Source organism: Drosophila busckii, chromosome X, assembly GCF_011750605.1.
Source record: "Drosophila busckii strain San Diego stock center, stock number 13000-0081.31 chromosome X, ASM1175060v1, whole genome shotgun sequence".
NCBI lineage: Eukaryota > Metazoa > Arthropoda > Insecta > Diptera > Drosophilidae > Drosophila > Drosophila busckii.
The window spans coordinates 1,045,127-1,061,774 of NC_046608.1; the positions used below are offsets into that span (position 1 = coordinate 1,045,127).

Consider the following 16,648-nt stretch of genomic DNA (forward strand, 5'->3'; position numbering starts at 1 on the left):
AAAACAGCTTGCTTATGCTTTGACAAGTGCGTAAAGTGTGTTCTGTGAGTGCTCTATTTGATTTCGTGAAAAAATATATATGTATATATTTTGCTAATACACATACATATATTTGCACGATGCAACTGTCAAATAATCTGAACAATGCACATTGCACAAACAATACATACGTAATTATGGCAATTCATATTATTTGACATTTGCTTTCTATCTTTTCAAGTCAGTGTTCTATTTGACAAATAGTTTAAAATCAATATGCTTGCTTAAATTAAATTTATATTTATGATTGCTGCCGTTAGAGTGTAAAGTTTACATTAAAAGCGAAATCCTAAGCGATGCTGATTAACCAATTTGGCGCTCATATTCAAAATATTCGCCAGCGTTGCCACTTTGCTCACGCATATCTCAATAACATTAATCGATATTGGTAATTAAATAATAATAACATTTACTTATTTCTAAATAGGCCTAGAAATAACGAAATAAATATCTGCAACTTTGTAAGTATTGATTGCTGAACTGGCAGTTAAGCACAATTTCAAGTAATAGTACTGTTACGGAATAGATTCGCTTTTGAGCGGCAAAATATATTTAAATTGCACGATGTATCGTACGGAGCGTATCGATTATTTGCGTAAGAAAGCAGCAGCCCTGCAATCAGCTGTTGTTGGATGCGCGCACGTTTTTTATATTCCGAATATTAACAACAAACGCGGCACGATGTCTGACAATATTGTGCTTAATATTCACAATATAAAGAAAAACCCGAAAAAGCCGAAAAAAGTAAGAGTGCACAGATCATAGAAATATATACTGACTTATATTTATTTACAGGAGCGTGTTCTAAGCGTTACTTCAAAGGTCATGAAGCGTGCAGCTAACAACAGTTCAGAGGCTAGCTTCCAGTTCACTACTGACAAGCTCAAAGTGAAGGCTCTAGTGATGCGTAAACGTGCTGTGACCACAGCAAAGGCTACGGAGTCCCAACCTAACAATGAAGCCGAGCCTAAGCCAAAGAAAATCAAACAAGCTATATTAGCTGAAAAGCCATCCAATCCATCAATGATGCCAAAGCCAAAAGCAAAGGCAATCTCGAAGCAAGTTGAAATACCAGCAGCTACACGCAATCTTAGTACCAACGCAGGCAATGATGACTTCACTTTTAATATAGATATAAAGCCAGTGATTCCCAAGGCGCCTGCAAAATCTGTGTCAACGAAAAACGAGACAAAAGTAGTTGCAAGCGGCATAAGCAAGCGTCAGCTAAAGGAGGCACTGGGTGGCAAGAAGCGCCTGGAGAATCCGAACAAACAGCCACGAGCAGGTGATTTGTTCAAAGCGCAAATGGATGAAGAATATAAAAAGAAGCGCGCCGCAGAGCAGCCTACGCACGAAGAGAAACAGTCGGAAGATGAGGCGCAACAGTCAAAGACAAATGGAACGCATTGGGATGAAGCATCAGACGCAGAACAATCTGAGCAAAAAGGTAATGAAGACGCTGATTCAGAAGCAGAATCGGAAATGGCCAACAAAGTGACCAAAGCTAAGCCAAACAAGCAAAAGGCCGAGACCAAGTCAACTCCAGCTGAGAGTCGAGCACGCGTGAAGAAGATTGGGCTCTTTGACAAGAGTGATTTGGTTGCATTGAAGGAGCTCGGTCAACGTGCCGTCAAGCCAATTAAAGAGACTATCTTTACACAGACCAAAATGGAGACTCAAAAGCTGCATCCACATTTAGTTAAGAATCTAAAGGAGCTACTAGGCATTACCCTGCTGACTACAGTGCAGGAGAAGAGCTTGCCTCACATGCTGGCTGGCAAAAATGTAATGGTTCGTAGCCAGACCGGCTCGGGCAAAACCTTGGCTTATGCCTTGCCCATGGTGCAACGCATGCAGGCGCAGGAACCGCACATCCAACGTACGGATGGCATACTGGCCTTGATTGTTGTGCCCACCCATGAGCTGGCGCTGCAGACGCTCGAGCTGTTCAACAAGCTGCTCAAGCCATTCAACTGGATTGTGCCCGGAGCTTTTGTGGGCGGCGAGAAGCGCAAGAACGAAAAGGTGCGTCTGCGACGCGGCATCAATGTGCTGCTGGGCACACCTGGACGTCTGGTGGATCACTTGCTGCACACCGAAAGCTTCAAGCTGAACAAGCTGCAGTTTCTAGTCATTGATGAAGCCGATCGCATGCTCGAGCTGGGCTATGAGCGCGATGTCAAGCAGCTGGTGGAGGCCATCGCCAAGCAGCGCAGCGAGAACACTGAAGAGTCTCCCAAAGCGCTGCAAAGCATGTTGCTCAGCGCCACGCTGACCAGTCAAGTGCAGCAGCTGGCAGGATTGGCCCTCAAGGAGCCTGTCTATATAGACAACAGCGATGAGGCCGCTGGCGCTGCTCTCAAGCATGGCAATGGCTATGACAAGCACATCATTGAGGCTCAGCAGCAGGAGAGTCTGGGCGAATATCTCGAGGATATTACCGGTGTCTTGACCATACCAGAGAACTTGCAGTTAAGCTATTTGGTAGTGCCGCCCAAGCTGCGCTTGTGCACACTCTCTGCTTTGCTGGCTACAGAGCTGGCAGCGCAGCCCACAAAGTTCAAAGCCATTGTGTTTATGGCCACCACGGAGATGGTCAATCTACATTCTGACATGCTCAATGAGGTGCTCACCAGCCGCGTGCTCGATGACGACGATGAGCAGGACGCCGAGTTGGACAGTAACCAAGACGCTCCCTTGCTTAAAGGATTGCGTTTTTTCAAGTAAGTGAACTTATTTTATATAATTTTATTTAAAAAAATTTTATAACCGTATTTAAATTTAATATGATTTATCATATTCCCTTTGACTGAAATTATATCATATAATATCATCATAATATAATATTATCTTTTTAAATTTACTGAATAAAATATTATTTTAACTATAACATCTCATCAAGAAAAGATAAGATATTACCGCGAAGGATAAAGAAATAGAGGTAAAGTCTTTTAAAAAAGTTCTTCAACAAATATTTAGTGAAATGAATATCAAAACTAGTGCAGCAATCAAACTGTCTTCTTGCTAATAAATACATTTAATTTAAATTTATTTCATTTTTCAATTTATTCTACATTTTTTAAATTTAATTTGCTCTAAAATTTTCAAAAGCTTTTATTTTTAAATTAAAGTTCTATTAAAAATCTATTTAGGATGGGGCCTATCAATATTAACTGATTGCATAAGCTAACTTTATTTGTTTTTGTATTAATAGGTTAACATTTTTTATTAAAAGTTTATTTTGGATGAAACCTATATTTATTTTCTTCTTGTTTAACATTGTTTTTATTAAACTTTCTCTTTTAAATTTGTATAGTAAGTCTAAGTAAACTTAGTCCTATTTTAAACATTTCTTTATTTATTTTAATTTTTAAAAGACAAGACTTAATGTGTCTCAAATAGAAATATTACGCTTTAAAATAGTCTTGAACAAATGAATATGGAGTATTAAATAGCTAAACACTGTTTTTTTAATATTTCAAATTTCAATATCTGTTCAATATTTATTTAATTTATTATTTGAATTCATTTTTAAATATTCTTGTCGAAATTTATATACATATTTTTTCATGGCTGAAACCCAATGACGTTGATCAAGGGAAGTGTCCGTTAGCTATAATTTTAGCGAAAAACGTTAATAGATTTTAGAGGATAATTTAGATTACCTTCTCTGATTAAGGTATATATAGTAGCAAGGTAATTAGATCGGGGGGATAAAGGGTTTCGAAGGGTATTTTAGATTATTGATTGTATCAATTTACGGTATATATTATAGCGAAATAATAAGATTGGGGGATAAAGGACTTCGTGGGGTATTTTAGATTATTGCTATCAATTTACGGTATACATTATAACAGGAGATTTTAATTGAACAATTATTTTTTTATTATAGACTCCATGGCTCCATGACGCAAACTGAACGCTCTGGGGTTTTCCAAAGTTTCCGCAAGTGCAACAGCTGCGTGCTGCTTACCACAGACATTTCTGGCCGTGGCATTGATGTGCCGGACGTGAGCTTTGTCATACAGTACACGCCACCGCACACTACGGCGGACTTTGTGCATCGCGTCGGACGTACTGCACGCGCTGGGCGTCGCGGTCGCGCTGTGCTCTTCCTGGCGCCCAGTGAGGCGAAATTCGTGCGTCGCTTGGAGGACAAGCGCATACGCATTGCCCAGGGCGACATGTATAAATATTTGGATGCACTGCTCAAGTGCGATAATGAGGCGCATACAGTGCAGGAGGCAGCATCCAATTTACAGCATAAATTCCAATCCCTTGTGGAGGGAGATCGCGAGCTGCGTGATCATTCAAAAAGCGGTAAGTTTGTCTCGTTTCTATGGCAGTTACCACTGTACATACACACACACACACACACACACACACTAATACAATCGTGCAAACGCAACTAGCAATTTAATCCTTTCACCAAAGTATATTAACTTTGTAATTATGTCTTTTTTTTTTACAACACCATTTGAAGGGCTGTAGAGAAAAAATTAACAACACTCAAACACAGACAAAGAGTTAGCCTAAGTGCAAGCGAGATAGCTGCAGAGACACTCCGCTACTGCTGCTGCTGCTGTTTTCCAATTATAAGTTGGACGTTCGCGGCACGCCCACCTTTCGTCCGATCGCCCACTTGCGCCTGTTGTCCGCGCGTTGGCTTTGGCTTATGGAAGGCAACGCGCGTTAAAAACACAAAAATTATTTCATATTTGAAGTTAATTTCGATTGCGTGTCAAAAGCCGCACGCCCGCCCACCTCACTCTCTATCTCTCCCACTCTCCTTTGTGTGTCTGTGTGTGTGAAGTGACCACAGAGCTCCTGTCGTCAACGCACCGTTATTTTCGTCCTTTTTATAACGAAATACACTCACTACCAATAACGGGTATAATGGGAATCGCATAAAGCTTTCATTTGGCTATATAGAATTTCATCGTATTTTGGAATAATATAGAACTGCTGATTTCGTATGTATTGTATTATTTAGAATCTTAGTTGTAGGTCAATCAATCAATGCTAAAGCCATATGTAAATCTAAAAAAGAAAAAAAAAAGTAAAAGAAGTAATGACGTCTTCTGAAAAATAGAAGTTTAAGAATTAGAGTTTATCTCTGCAAGGCATTTAAGTCGACAAGTGTTGAAAATTAATTTAAATTAATAGCGAGCACATAAAGTTTCCATTTCGCTTTTTAGAATTCAACAGAAAATTGGAATAATCCAGAACTGGTGATTTTTAATATATTCTGCTATATTTAGATTCAACTCTTGTTAAGCATTCAATGCTTTAAATTGTTTAAAACTTTTGATGGAAAAAGAATTATTTAAATATATTCTGACATTTAGAGTTTAGACTTTATGTCTGGTTTGGCATTCAATGCTTAAGGAATATTAAAATCAAAGGAAGATTCAAAGTTATGAATGAAAGTAAACCAAATGTTATTGAAAACTTTGTAAAAAAGAAGTTTTTTTTTTGGATAAATATATGGTCTATAAATATTTGTCTCTAGGGTAAGTGTATCTGTCTGTTAGCGTTGTGGTCATGTGACTTTCTCGGCTTTGTGTTGTTGTTAGCCCCAACCATCAGCATGTTAATGTCCTGTTGAAGTTGTAATTGCAGCGCTGTGTAGAAAAAAAAGTTAATTAGATGTTACTAAGGCGGTCGCAACGCCCTTAACCACACACACAAACGAACGAAAGCAATCCAACCCCCACCCCGGAGCTAGGAAGCATAAATCGAAAGGGTTGTTGTGGTCGCCTAGAAGAGCTTTGATTGAATCATAATCATAAAAATAAAATGAAAGCATTAAAATAACGAGAAAAGAAGTAAAAGAAGAAAAAAAACTTATAAGCAAACTGATTTGAATTGAACTTACGAACTGGCACGCCCCGTTGAATTGAATGCGAAATGAATCATAAGCAGAAAAATATGAGAGCAGCGACAACTGGCAAAACAGGAAACGGAAATTGTGCCAAATACTCGCAACACACACACACACACACACATATATATGAAGAGACAGGCAAAAGGCAAAACAATGGCAAAACAACAAGCGCAAGCAGTTGATGATAAAGCTTATGATGTTGTTGTAGCTGCAAGAGCAAAAGAGAGTTTAGTCAGGCAGGAGAGGAGTGTGGAGAGTGAGAGTGAGAGAGAGAGAGAGGAGAGAGAGAGGGAGAGAGTGAGAGAGGGGGGGGGGGTATACACGCACTAAAGGCAGCCAGCCGAAATGGCAGCTCAAATTGCACTTAAGCGCCGAGTCAAGCGTCAAGGCAGGAAGCCACTTGGCAAAACTTGAGAGCGAACCCAAAGGAGGTGACTATGCACAAAGCCAGAGTGGGCTGCTGCTGCATAGCGTTAGACGATAGAGCGAGAAAGAGAGTGTGAGCGAGAGAGAGAGGGAGGGGTTGCTCTTGCTGCTGTGCGTCCAATCAAAAAGCCATTAAAAAGTATTACGCTTGAACAAAACTGTACAAAGCAGCAGATAAAAGCAGTTAGAAAGACAACAGTAACAAAAAAACAACAACACAGAGCAACAGCGAGAAAGAGAGAGTAAGCTGCAGCTGCAATTGCAGGAGCGTAAAGTAGAAGCAGCTAAGTGCCCACACAACAAACATATCCTAGTTAGAGAAACACATGTGAATATGAGTTGGAGGAGCAAAGCTGCTCTTTAGTTTCACTATGAAGTTGGCATGTTAGCTAGGGAAACTGCAAATTACAATTGACTTTTTGAATTTGTCTATTTTCTATCAACTTATGCTTGTACTTCTATTGACCTTTGGTGCTATTTCTTCAAACAGAATCTTAGCTACAAATTTACAACGTCCAATCCATTTGGGTTTTAAGTTTTTTATTTCCAAATTTGCTTACATATGAAGTTCTTATTGTAAATTGAAACGGACTCATTGAAATTTAATTATAATATAATAACAATAAAATCTTTTCGGTATTGCTCTTCCTCTGACTAATCGCAGAACTAACATCGCATTGTTTGTAAATTCAATTTGTAGCGCTTTTAGTTATTATTGCAATTGATGAACAACAATCAGTTGTTGAGAAATTTTTGAATCAATAGAATAGAATAGAATACAATAAAATGTTACTTGATTCGATGCTGATTGCTACATTCTTTAATAACAGATAATTATTTTATTGAGGTCCACCAAAATATTCATTCTATAAATATCTGTTCAAGGAGAAACTCTTGTGTAGTTTCATCAATTTAGTTCCAGAATGAAGTTGCTAAGGTAAAATTTTGGATTCCAAATGGTTTCTTGAGTTTATCTGTCTACAAATTTATTGTTTGTATTCTTCAAGATATATGATATTTGATTTTTATTTCTTTGGACGCAATTTCACCTTCGAAATCTGAAACTGAAAGTAATCTACTTTTTTCTCAGATTTCAGCTCTATTTTAGATATTCAAAATCTTATTAAACTTAATGAAAAACATTCAATTAATGTATACATCTTATATTTCGGAATAAATTTACTTCATACGTAATGTGCATAATGCATTTGAAATCTTAATCAGCTTCATGGTTCAGATAATGCGATTAAGACTTTCTATAACTGACAGCGCAATATTTCATACATAAATATTTTAAACATTATCCACTTAAGTGCAATACATATTAAACAATTTGGTGGACGTGGCGGTAAATATTGGAAAAACCAGAAGCAACGCAAAATATTGTCAAGCTAAGGGAACCCTTCGCACTTTTGCACACCCACCCCATATAGCAGGGGAGTCGCAAAAGAAAACAATCACAACAATTTGCCACGCCTACACAGTGGCAGGAACAAGCGAAACCGCATGGACACGCGCGCTTTATTAAAATATCCGACGACGACGCTGCTCACATTAGCCAAACACCGCCCCCACTGACTCCGTCTCCGTCTCAGTCTCAGTCTGAGCACCACAATGGCTTGTCGAAGTCATTGGACATTGGCGTTAGGTGGGGGGGCGAGCGAGAAGGGTGCTGAAGGGTGAATGTCTAAAGTGGCATAAAAAGCCATTTTGTGCGGTTTATGTTGGGCTTCGGGATTTTGCTGGATTATGAGAGGGCTATGGCTATGGGTCAACCCCATACAGCTCGAATGACATTAATTTTATTCACAACTTCCGGCTTGCAGACGTCTCCAAACATCCGGCAACGCTCGTCATACTTATTGTTTGTTTAATGTCTGCCACTTGACTCTAATCGCATTCGCGGCAATTAAGCAGCCAGCCCCAAAAGACAATGGTCTGACTTTGAGACTTGTGCCGCACCAGAGGCAAAAAGCGTCAGGACCTGAAAGCTAAAAGGCAAGCACTGTGCTCGGCACAGTGGTTGAAAATGCGTCAATAGTCAAAAGCAAGCTATATGACGTAGAGAAATTCAAGCAATTAAATCGGAAAATGGTGCATAGTTTGAATTTTAAATTAATTGGTTTCATTCTTTGTGGCTTACGACTCATTAAGACTCAAGTCCGATAGGATGTTTTGTATTACTGCGAAATACAAGCGGGAACAACCGACAGACTTGGTACATAAAATGTACATCGATGCGTCCTTATATAGGAAAACTGGATGCTAAAATACTAACAAACTCCCACCGAGAACAAGCTACGACTGCACAGTGGTTGAGAATTCGCTTATAGCCAACCCAGATTAAGAGCTCCATGCAGTTAAATCGGAATATTGTCTTCATACTTTGTGTCTTCCGATATAAGCACGACGATATTTTTAATGTTCTATAAAATCAATGAGAAGTTTGAAAATTACAATTGACTTCTTGGGTTTTTTTATTTTCCCAATATTTTAGAAGTATTCTTTAATAGTTTACTTACAGTTAGTGCTATTTCTTTTGTGTAAATTTTATTGGTTTCTAAATTGCTTTTTCTCTGATTGATCGCAGAACTAAGATGTCATTGCTTATAATTCTAATTGACAGATAAATGAAAATCGTATAAAAGGGTTTAGGTCCTTAGAAATTTTGGTATCTTCTGCTTCTAGGGATGTTGATTGTATTAAATGCTTACTGAAAAGTGTGCCTGAAAATTTGGAGAATCGTTCAGAACCGAAAGAATCAAACTGCAATAAAATAGTCGATGCTAGCATGCCTACTAAATCGGTTTGCCACCACTGTACTCTCTACAGTTTAAAATAATATTTTCTATAATAATATAGTAATATTCTATTTACGATATGCTCATTACATTCTTTGATTCTGTACAGTTTTAAAAGAACTTTTTACCACTGTGAGACTCTAGCGATTAAATTGTCAGGAACTCTTGGAGTGTTGTGCTCTCAGATCATTTGTAATTTGTTAAACAATTGCTTTTTATTGTTGATCAGTTTCACTAAAGAGAGAGAGAGAGATATGTATACGACTCCCTTACACACACACACACACACACACATAAAAATACAGCTGGCTGTTTTTATTTTATATTTGATTGCATTACATTTTCATCAGCAGTTCACATCGCATCACATTTACATATTTCCCAGATGCTTATCACTTGCCATATGTATGTGTGTTTGTGTGTGTGTGTGTGTGTGTGTGTGGAGTACTGTATAACAATTGCGGTCTTTTCGGTCTGACGCTGGCACACACGCTGGTAATTTGATATCATTGTTGTAAAATTTTGGCATTGCCTTTGGCATAAGTGCTGCGTAATTAGCAAGGACATGCCCACAACAACAATTGTGGATAACCACACACACTCACACACACAGAGAGAGACGAGCGACGACAATGAAGGGAAGCTAAAATCCTTTGCTGACATTGCTCATTTGTCATTTTAACAAATTTATTTTGTAATGAATGCTACACACACAGACACAGACACAGACACACTCATGTATGTGTGACAGGCACTTAAGCCAACACATCAATTAATTCTGAAAGCATTAACATGCTACAAACTCCAACTGCAGCTTTCAACTTAACGTAAATTCATTTATGTGTTTCTCTCTCTCTCTCTCTCTCTCTCTCTTTTCAGCTTTTGCCTCGTGGCTAAAGTTCTATCAAACATTTCCCAAGGAGCTTAAGGAAATTTTCAATAAGCAATGCGCTCACATGGGACACTTTGCCAAAAGTTTTGGCCTAAATGAGGCGCCCTCAAAGTTTCTGAAGAACTATGCAGCGCCCAAAGAGGCGCCACCCACCAATCGCTTGACCTATACGGAGCGGTAAGTGTGCAACTAAATAAAATATGAATGCATTTACTTATATATATTTTTGAACTGCAGTGATCCCGAGAAGGTGAAGCAAGGGAAGCGTGAGAAGCGTCGCCTCTTCACCACCACAGTGAGCGGCGAGGCTGGACGTCAGCGTCAGCCGCAGCAGCAGCAGCAGGCAGAGCGTCAAACGGGCAGCGGTCACTTTATGAAGAAGCTCAACAAATCGCGTGCGCTGCTCATGTCCGAGTTCGATAGCGGTCTGCCCGCTCTATCGGCGCCTAAGAAACGCAAACTAGTTTAAGTTAGTCATAGGAGCAGCTTGGGTGGAAAATGGATAACCCATTGAGCTGCTGCGCTCAGCACGCTTTGCAGCATTTTGGGGCGCTGTTCAAGCATTTAATCGAAAAGAAAATTGTGTGCGCCGCAGCAGCTAAAAAGAAAATGATAAAGAACACACGCCAGTCCGTCCGTCCGTCCGTTGTCAGCGGGCTTAGCTCATAAAAGTTTCATTTTTCTCAACTTTTAAGTCCGGACGTCCTGCGGGAAAAGTTGCTGCCAGCATATTCTCTCCACAGCCGCTCTCATCTTTCTTTTTCCATCTTTCCATCTGATTTCTCAACCTATTTTTTTATTCCCATTTTAGATGCATCTAATGTAAGGTTTTATTTTTTTTCTTAGAAAATATTAGAAATCCATTTTCCGCTCACTGCAAACTCATTCAGTTTTAAAAAATGTCAAACACTTTGTGCTCTAGAGCGTGGGGCGGGGCGGGGCGGCTTGGCTAACGGCACGTGTTAGCCGCCTTTTTGTGTAACTGAAGCGCGTAATTTGTTGGACAAGCCATAAATAAATATGAAACATAAACTTGATACAGCAACAAAAAATACACAACAAAATCAAACGATTTGCTTTCATTTACATTATTATTAAACGTGCTTTTATATATTTATATAAACACACACACACACAATCATAAACTTTTTATGCTATAATCGAGCGTATTTGCGCAGGACACGTGCCGTGACCCATGGGCGAACGGGCGGTGGGTGGGTGGCTCGGTCGGTCGTTCGGGCGGTCGTAGTGCCAATTAGACGCACTACGATTGCATTTTAATTAGCCTGGCTTTTGTCCACTCTGTCTGCCTGGTCGAAAGTTAAAGCAGCCAATTAAGTCGCCACTAAACTAAACTAATGACGAGTTGGCGCGAGTGTCAACAATTGAAATATTATTGCAGCTACTCACAACAGTCAAAAGCTAATTGGCTAAGATCATAGCAGCTGGCCCAGACATTAACTATTGTCTATTCAAATTTATTTTTAGCTTTTTCCATTAAGCGTGTGCAATTACTTTGTTTAATTCCAAAGCATAATTATAATTTTTTGTTTTTGTACAGGATTTGCCCACTGCCATCAATTTACACTAGTTAAATTTGTTTATAATAATTAACTATTTTATAACTAGACTCAATATATTTGAGAACTTATTTTGTTGTAAGAAAATATATTTAAATAAATATATTGTATAATAAAAAAATTTACGAATTTATATATGCAGTGTATTTAAGAGTTTTAAAAATAAATATATAACTTACATATATTTAAAACAATATTTAATGAAATAACATACGAATCTATAGATTCAATATATTTAAGAAAATATGAATATATATTTACACATATTTTAATGCATATGCGGCAGGGCACTCACTAATACATATGAACAAAAACACACACATATATAATGAGAAAAGAATTACGTTGTCAACTTTAAGACACTGAAAAAATGGATTTGTCAATTTCAATTTGAATATGGGGATCTCTAACATAGACAAATCAAAACAAAAACCCTAGCCAAGCCACTTGCAAGTCACAGACACACTATTAAAATATACTATGCTTGTGTTGTTCCATATAAGGGCACTGTATGTGTGAGCCTATGCCCCCCTATACACAAGTGTAAAACAAATGGGCATGAAGTGTATATGGGCTGGGCACCCCTGACTTAGAATTAATTTTTTTTTTTTGATAAAAATACACATAAAATAACTTACGAGGATATATATATATATTTTAAAATTTTTTTTCATATAAGATATGTTATATATAATATATAATGCTATAGTCCAGGCTTTGTCAACGCCGAAAATTTATGCATTTGATCATATTATTTTTTGATCAACAAATTTTGGTGAATGCTTCTGAGGAAAAAAATCAAAATATATTTAAATTTATAAATATTAAAAAAAAATATATATATTTATTGTATACGAAAATTGTAAGATATTTTAATGTTGTTTCTTAACTGCAAAATATTCAATTTATTAAAGTGCAATTAAATATTTATCAATTTTAATATATTATAACTTATTTAAATATGTTGGCAATTCGTTTACATTTTTTAATGTTTGTTGACTGCAAAATATGCTAGTTATTAAATACAATAAATTATTTTTATATAAAAAATTATTATAATATTAAAATTTAAAACTTTGAAGGTTTTTATTTTGAGTAATACATTTTTTATTTGACTTTTTTGAGCGTAAATATTTACGACCGTGAATTGCAAGAAACAATCAAGTCTAGTAGCATAGACTATAATTTAGTTAAGCACTTGTTAAGCAGTTTGTTTAAATTTAAGATCATCTGGCGTTATATATTGATTTATTAAAGAAAGCATGAGTTGCTCAAGCGCCATATGTGAATGTGTAGTCAATTTGTCAATATAACAATAGTCTAGTTTACTATTTAGTGCATTTCATCTTCGGCTGAGTGCTGATTGAGCTGCATTGGGGTGTTGTTGTTGGCTGGTCGAAAGGGTTGGTCGAGCGTTTCTAATGTGATTGCACTAATGGCTCGAATTATAGACGCATTAGGGTAAATTAAAATCCTCCTTGCCGCTCAGTGGACACTTATTGGGGGTTGTCCATGTGCCGGACACGCTGCCAATGAGAAAGCCAGTGGCTTGACCCCAAGTTTCCATTGACGTACGACAAGCAGCGGGAGAGTGAGTTGAGTGCAACCCCCCGGCTCAAGCTTTGGGGCAGGGTGGATAGACTACAAACACTTTTTTGCTTTACTTTGTGACTTGTGGAGTGGTTGTGGCTGGAGTGAGGCATGTGCTTGGGGGTGGCTCTGTGGCTTGTAATGAAGTTGTTGCGACTGTATTAACAATGCCATTGTGCCTTTTGTTGTTGTTGTCGCTTTGGTCAGGTGCAAGTGTTACAGGTTCGCTTCTTTTTTTACGCTTCTCTCACTCTATGCGCCTTTTTTTATCGTATTCAAATTGAAAAGCGTAGTAGACAAGGTACCAATAAAAAAAGCAGAGCTAAGCCCTCAACAGCTGTCATCATTTCTATGCCACTTGCCACTCGCTTTTGTGGGCGTTGGTGGTGGCGGGCGCGGGGGGAGCGGGTTGCGTAAAAAGGTTTTTATGCTGATTATGACAATGCTCTGACCCGTGGGCGTTAACAATTGTGCGTAGGGGGTGGTGCGACAGGTAGCAGTTGGCCAGTTGCCCAGTTGGCAGGTGCCAAGTGGCAGCTAACTGGAAATAAAAAAAAAAACAACAACAACAACTCAAGCACCCAACATCAGTCATGATTAATACTCGACGTTTGTATTATGCTATTTGACAAGTTATGCAATTTGAAACGTAGCACCATCAATAAGCCTTAATTATATACAATATATACGCAATATTATTATTATACAGCTCACAAATATGTTATTTAATTCTTATACATTAAACTATTCTACAGCGAAAGTTTATTTCGCAAAGCTTATGGCATTGAGAAATAGCGCAGATTAGATTATTAAATATTTTAGAGACCAGACCAGATCATGCTTGAAAACTTGAAAACTTGAAATCTTATTCTTTTCAAAGCTTCAAATATTTACTCACACTGAGTAAGAAATATAAATAATTATAAGTAGTAGTTATTAACATAATTTTTACTATACTTATTATAGAACTCAGCAACTTTTTATTAAATTACTCTAGAATATATTCTATTTTTATTTTATTATTTATTGTTACTAATCATTAACTAAGTTATTTTCCAAGCAAGAACATTTTAACTAATGCTAAATAAAATAGTCAAGTATGACATGCTGAGATAAGAGATGAGGTAGCAAGCGAGGCTTGACTGTATGAACTGTTTGTGAATAATAATACATAATTCCATTATATTTATTGTACTTTCAATATGTTGCTGTTGAACTAGTTTAAGTCTATGCTATATATTTAGGCTGTAGATCTTATTTCGTTAGTTTGATTTATGCTGATTTTAGTCAGCATCTATGCTCAATTCTAAAGCATTTCATTACCAAAATATAGTTCTAAACTAATTTCTTGGCGCGCACTTTTTAAAGTTATTTATTATATGTATGTTATTTCAAAATTTGTATTATGTTTTTAATTTTGATTTCTTAAGTTTGTGCTGCAACTAATATGAATACGAACTGAATAAACTGAGTATGCGTCAAAAATAATGATGAAAATGTATTGTATGCTACTTGTATGCATAACTTAACTTAAAAAAATAACAAATTGACATATTTAAATATATATTACATGCAAGCAGATATTGTTGGGTTACAGCAAATGCTCCAACGTAGCTTTGAACTGCAATTGAAGTTTGTAAATCTAAAATATTCAGTTATTTATATTTAAGCTGGCAGCTTGTTAGATTCATTAGCAGCCCAATTGCAGTTACAGCTACAGTGCATGGGCAGTTAAGTAGTGGGGCCTGGGGTTGGGGTTGGGGTACAAATAATTCGCATACTTAAGTAGAACTACCCAGGTTCCGCTGTTGTGGTTTCATTTCATTTCATTTCATTTCTTTTTTTTTTTGATTATTATTATTTTTGTATTCTGCTGCTTCAGACATTTCCAATTTCCAATTATAACGCAATGCGGATTACGTGCACAAAATGACAAGCTTTTATGAATTTGCGATGGTCGCGAGACGGCGACGACGAGGATGAGGATGAGGATGAGGATGGGGAGGAGGACGTTGCACACGGACACCCTTTAAATTATGATTTCATTTGGTGGCGCCGTCATTGGGCAGAGCAGAGCAGGAGCAGCCAATTTGCTGTTGGAGTATAGGTAGATAGCTTCAAAGAGAGCGAGAGCGAGATAGATGAGTGGAGCTAAGGGTAGATCATGCACCCACACCACACCACACAGAGCAGGCGAAAGAGCAAGAGCAAGAGACGAGGCCGGAAATCGGTATGAACTTAAATTATATTTTTATGTTTTGGTCGTTTTAGTTTCTTTCGTTCGTTCGCTTGCTGTTCGTTTTGATTTATATCCAATTAAGTTCATTAAATTGGCATTTGAAATAAGACAGCGCACAGGCCAAGGGATAATGATTTGCTTCAACTGGCTGCATGGGCTGGCGGGGGGAATGGGGAATGGGCAGAGCTCGAGCCGATTAACTATATAATGCTTATTCAATTAGAGCGCATTCAGTTCAAGCTTTCAAGGCTCTGATGCATTCAAGCTGAATGTGTCCGCACAACTGTCATAAAAATCACGCGGCGGAAATTATTTTGTCACCATTTATAATTGCATTGTCACACCAATACTATTTGCTGTCACTGTTGTTGTTGTTGTCGCTCTAGTTGCTGCCGCTGCAAGCCGTTTGTTGTTATTATTATTATTATGGGGCGATTGGGAGGGTGTTGAAAGTAACACCCCGCACATTAAATCAAGTGGCTGCGACGTCGTCGTCGTCGGCGTTCCAACGTTGTTCATACATAAATTATTGAAAAATCATTCTGCAAATAAACTCAACAAGCGCTGACGATGCGATAGACACGATACGCTCCAGTCAGGATATCTATATGTATGTATATATGCCTGGACTCGACTCGCTTGTTGGTGCTACCTTCAGGGGCATTTGGTGGTGCTTTTGCAAGTAAATAAAATCCACCACCACCACCAGCAGCAAACTAACTGTATGTGCAACTGACTGACTAACGGTATAGTACTGTGTTGATTGCTTTGACAAGACCGCAAATAAAGCCGTAAACAACGCACTTCATGTCCAAGTAGACTTGTTATCCTGTCCATTAACAAAATATTATCATTTCACAATTATTTATTTGCCATACACAATTAAGTTCAAGTTGTAGCTTATTAGACTTGTTTAAAATATAAATTTGGGTGCATATAAAACAATATACAGCTAATCTCTAGTTTAAAATTTATTTGTAATAAAACCTGAAATCAAGAAAAGCAGAAGTGCATATTGAAAAAATATAAATCAAAGGATTATATTTAAAATTTATAAAGAATTAAGAGCATAAATTGCAGCACGTAGTAAATATAAAGAAAGATACAATGCATAGATTTTATTATTAATTATATTAATATACATTTTATATTAAAAGAGTCTCTGTAATTTTCTGAAATTTTTAATTTTTCAAT

General features: G+C 37.5%; 1 protein-coding gene across 1 annotated transcript; it reads left to right on the forward strand.

Annotated features, from left to right (window-relative positions):
• The first annotated feature begins 466 nt into the window (after positions 1-466).
• Positions 467-11,105, forward strand: LOC108607207 (probable ATP-dependent RNA helicase CG8611). The gene is made up of 6 exons (XM_017997872.1): positions 467-500; positions 566-783; positions 835-2,762; positions 3,932-4,359; positions 10,033-10,222; positions 10,283-11,105. Exons 2-6 carry the CDS (start codon positions 604-606, stop codon positions 10,512-10,514), a joined length of 2,958 nt encoding a protein of 985 aa, XP_017853361.1. The 5' UTR covers positions 467-500; positions 566-603; the 3' UTR covers positions 10,515-11,105.
• The last annotated feature ends 5,543 nt before the right edge of the window (positions 11,106-16,648 follow it).

What these genes read in the sequence shown, in the direction of transcription:
- LOC108607207 (XM_017997872.1), top strand. Translation starts at nt 604, where the DNA reads ATGTATCGTACGGAGCGTATCGATTATTTGCGTAAGAAAGCAGCAGCC. An exon ending in ACCCGAAAAAGCCGAAAAAA is followed by an intron (nt 784 to 834) that starts GTAAGAGTGCAC and finishes ATTTATTTACAG; the next exon opens with GAGCGTGTTCTAAGCGTTAC. An exon ending in CGCTTGACCTATACGGAGCG is followed by an intron (nt 10,223 to 10,282) that starts GTAAGTGTGCAA and finishes TTTGAACTGCAG; the next exon opens with TGATCCCGAGAAGGTGAAGC.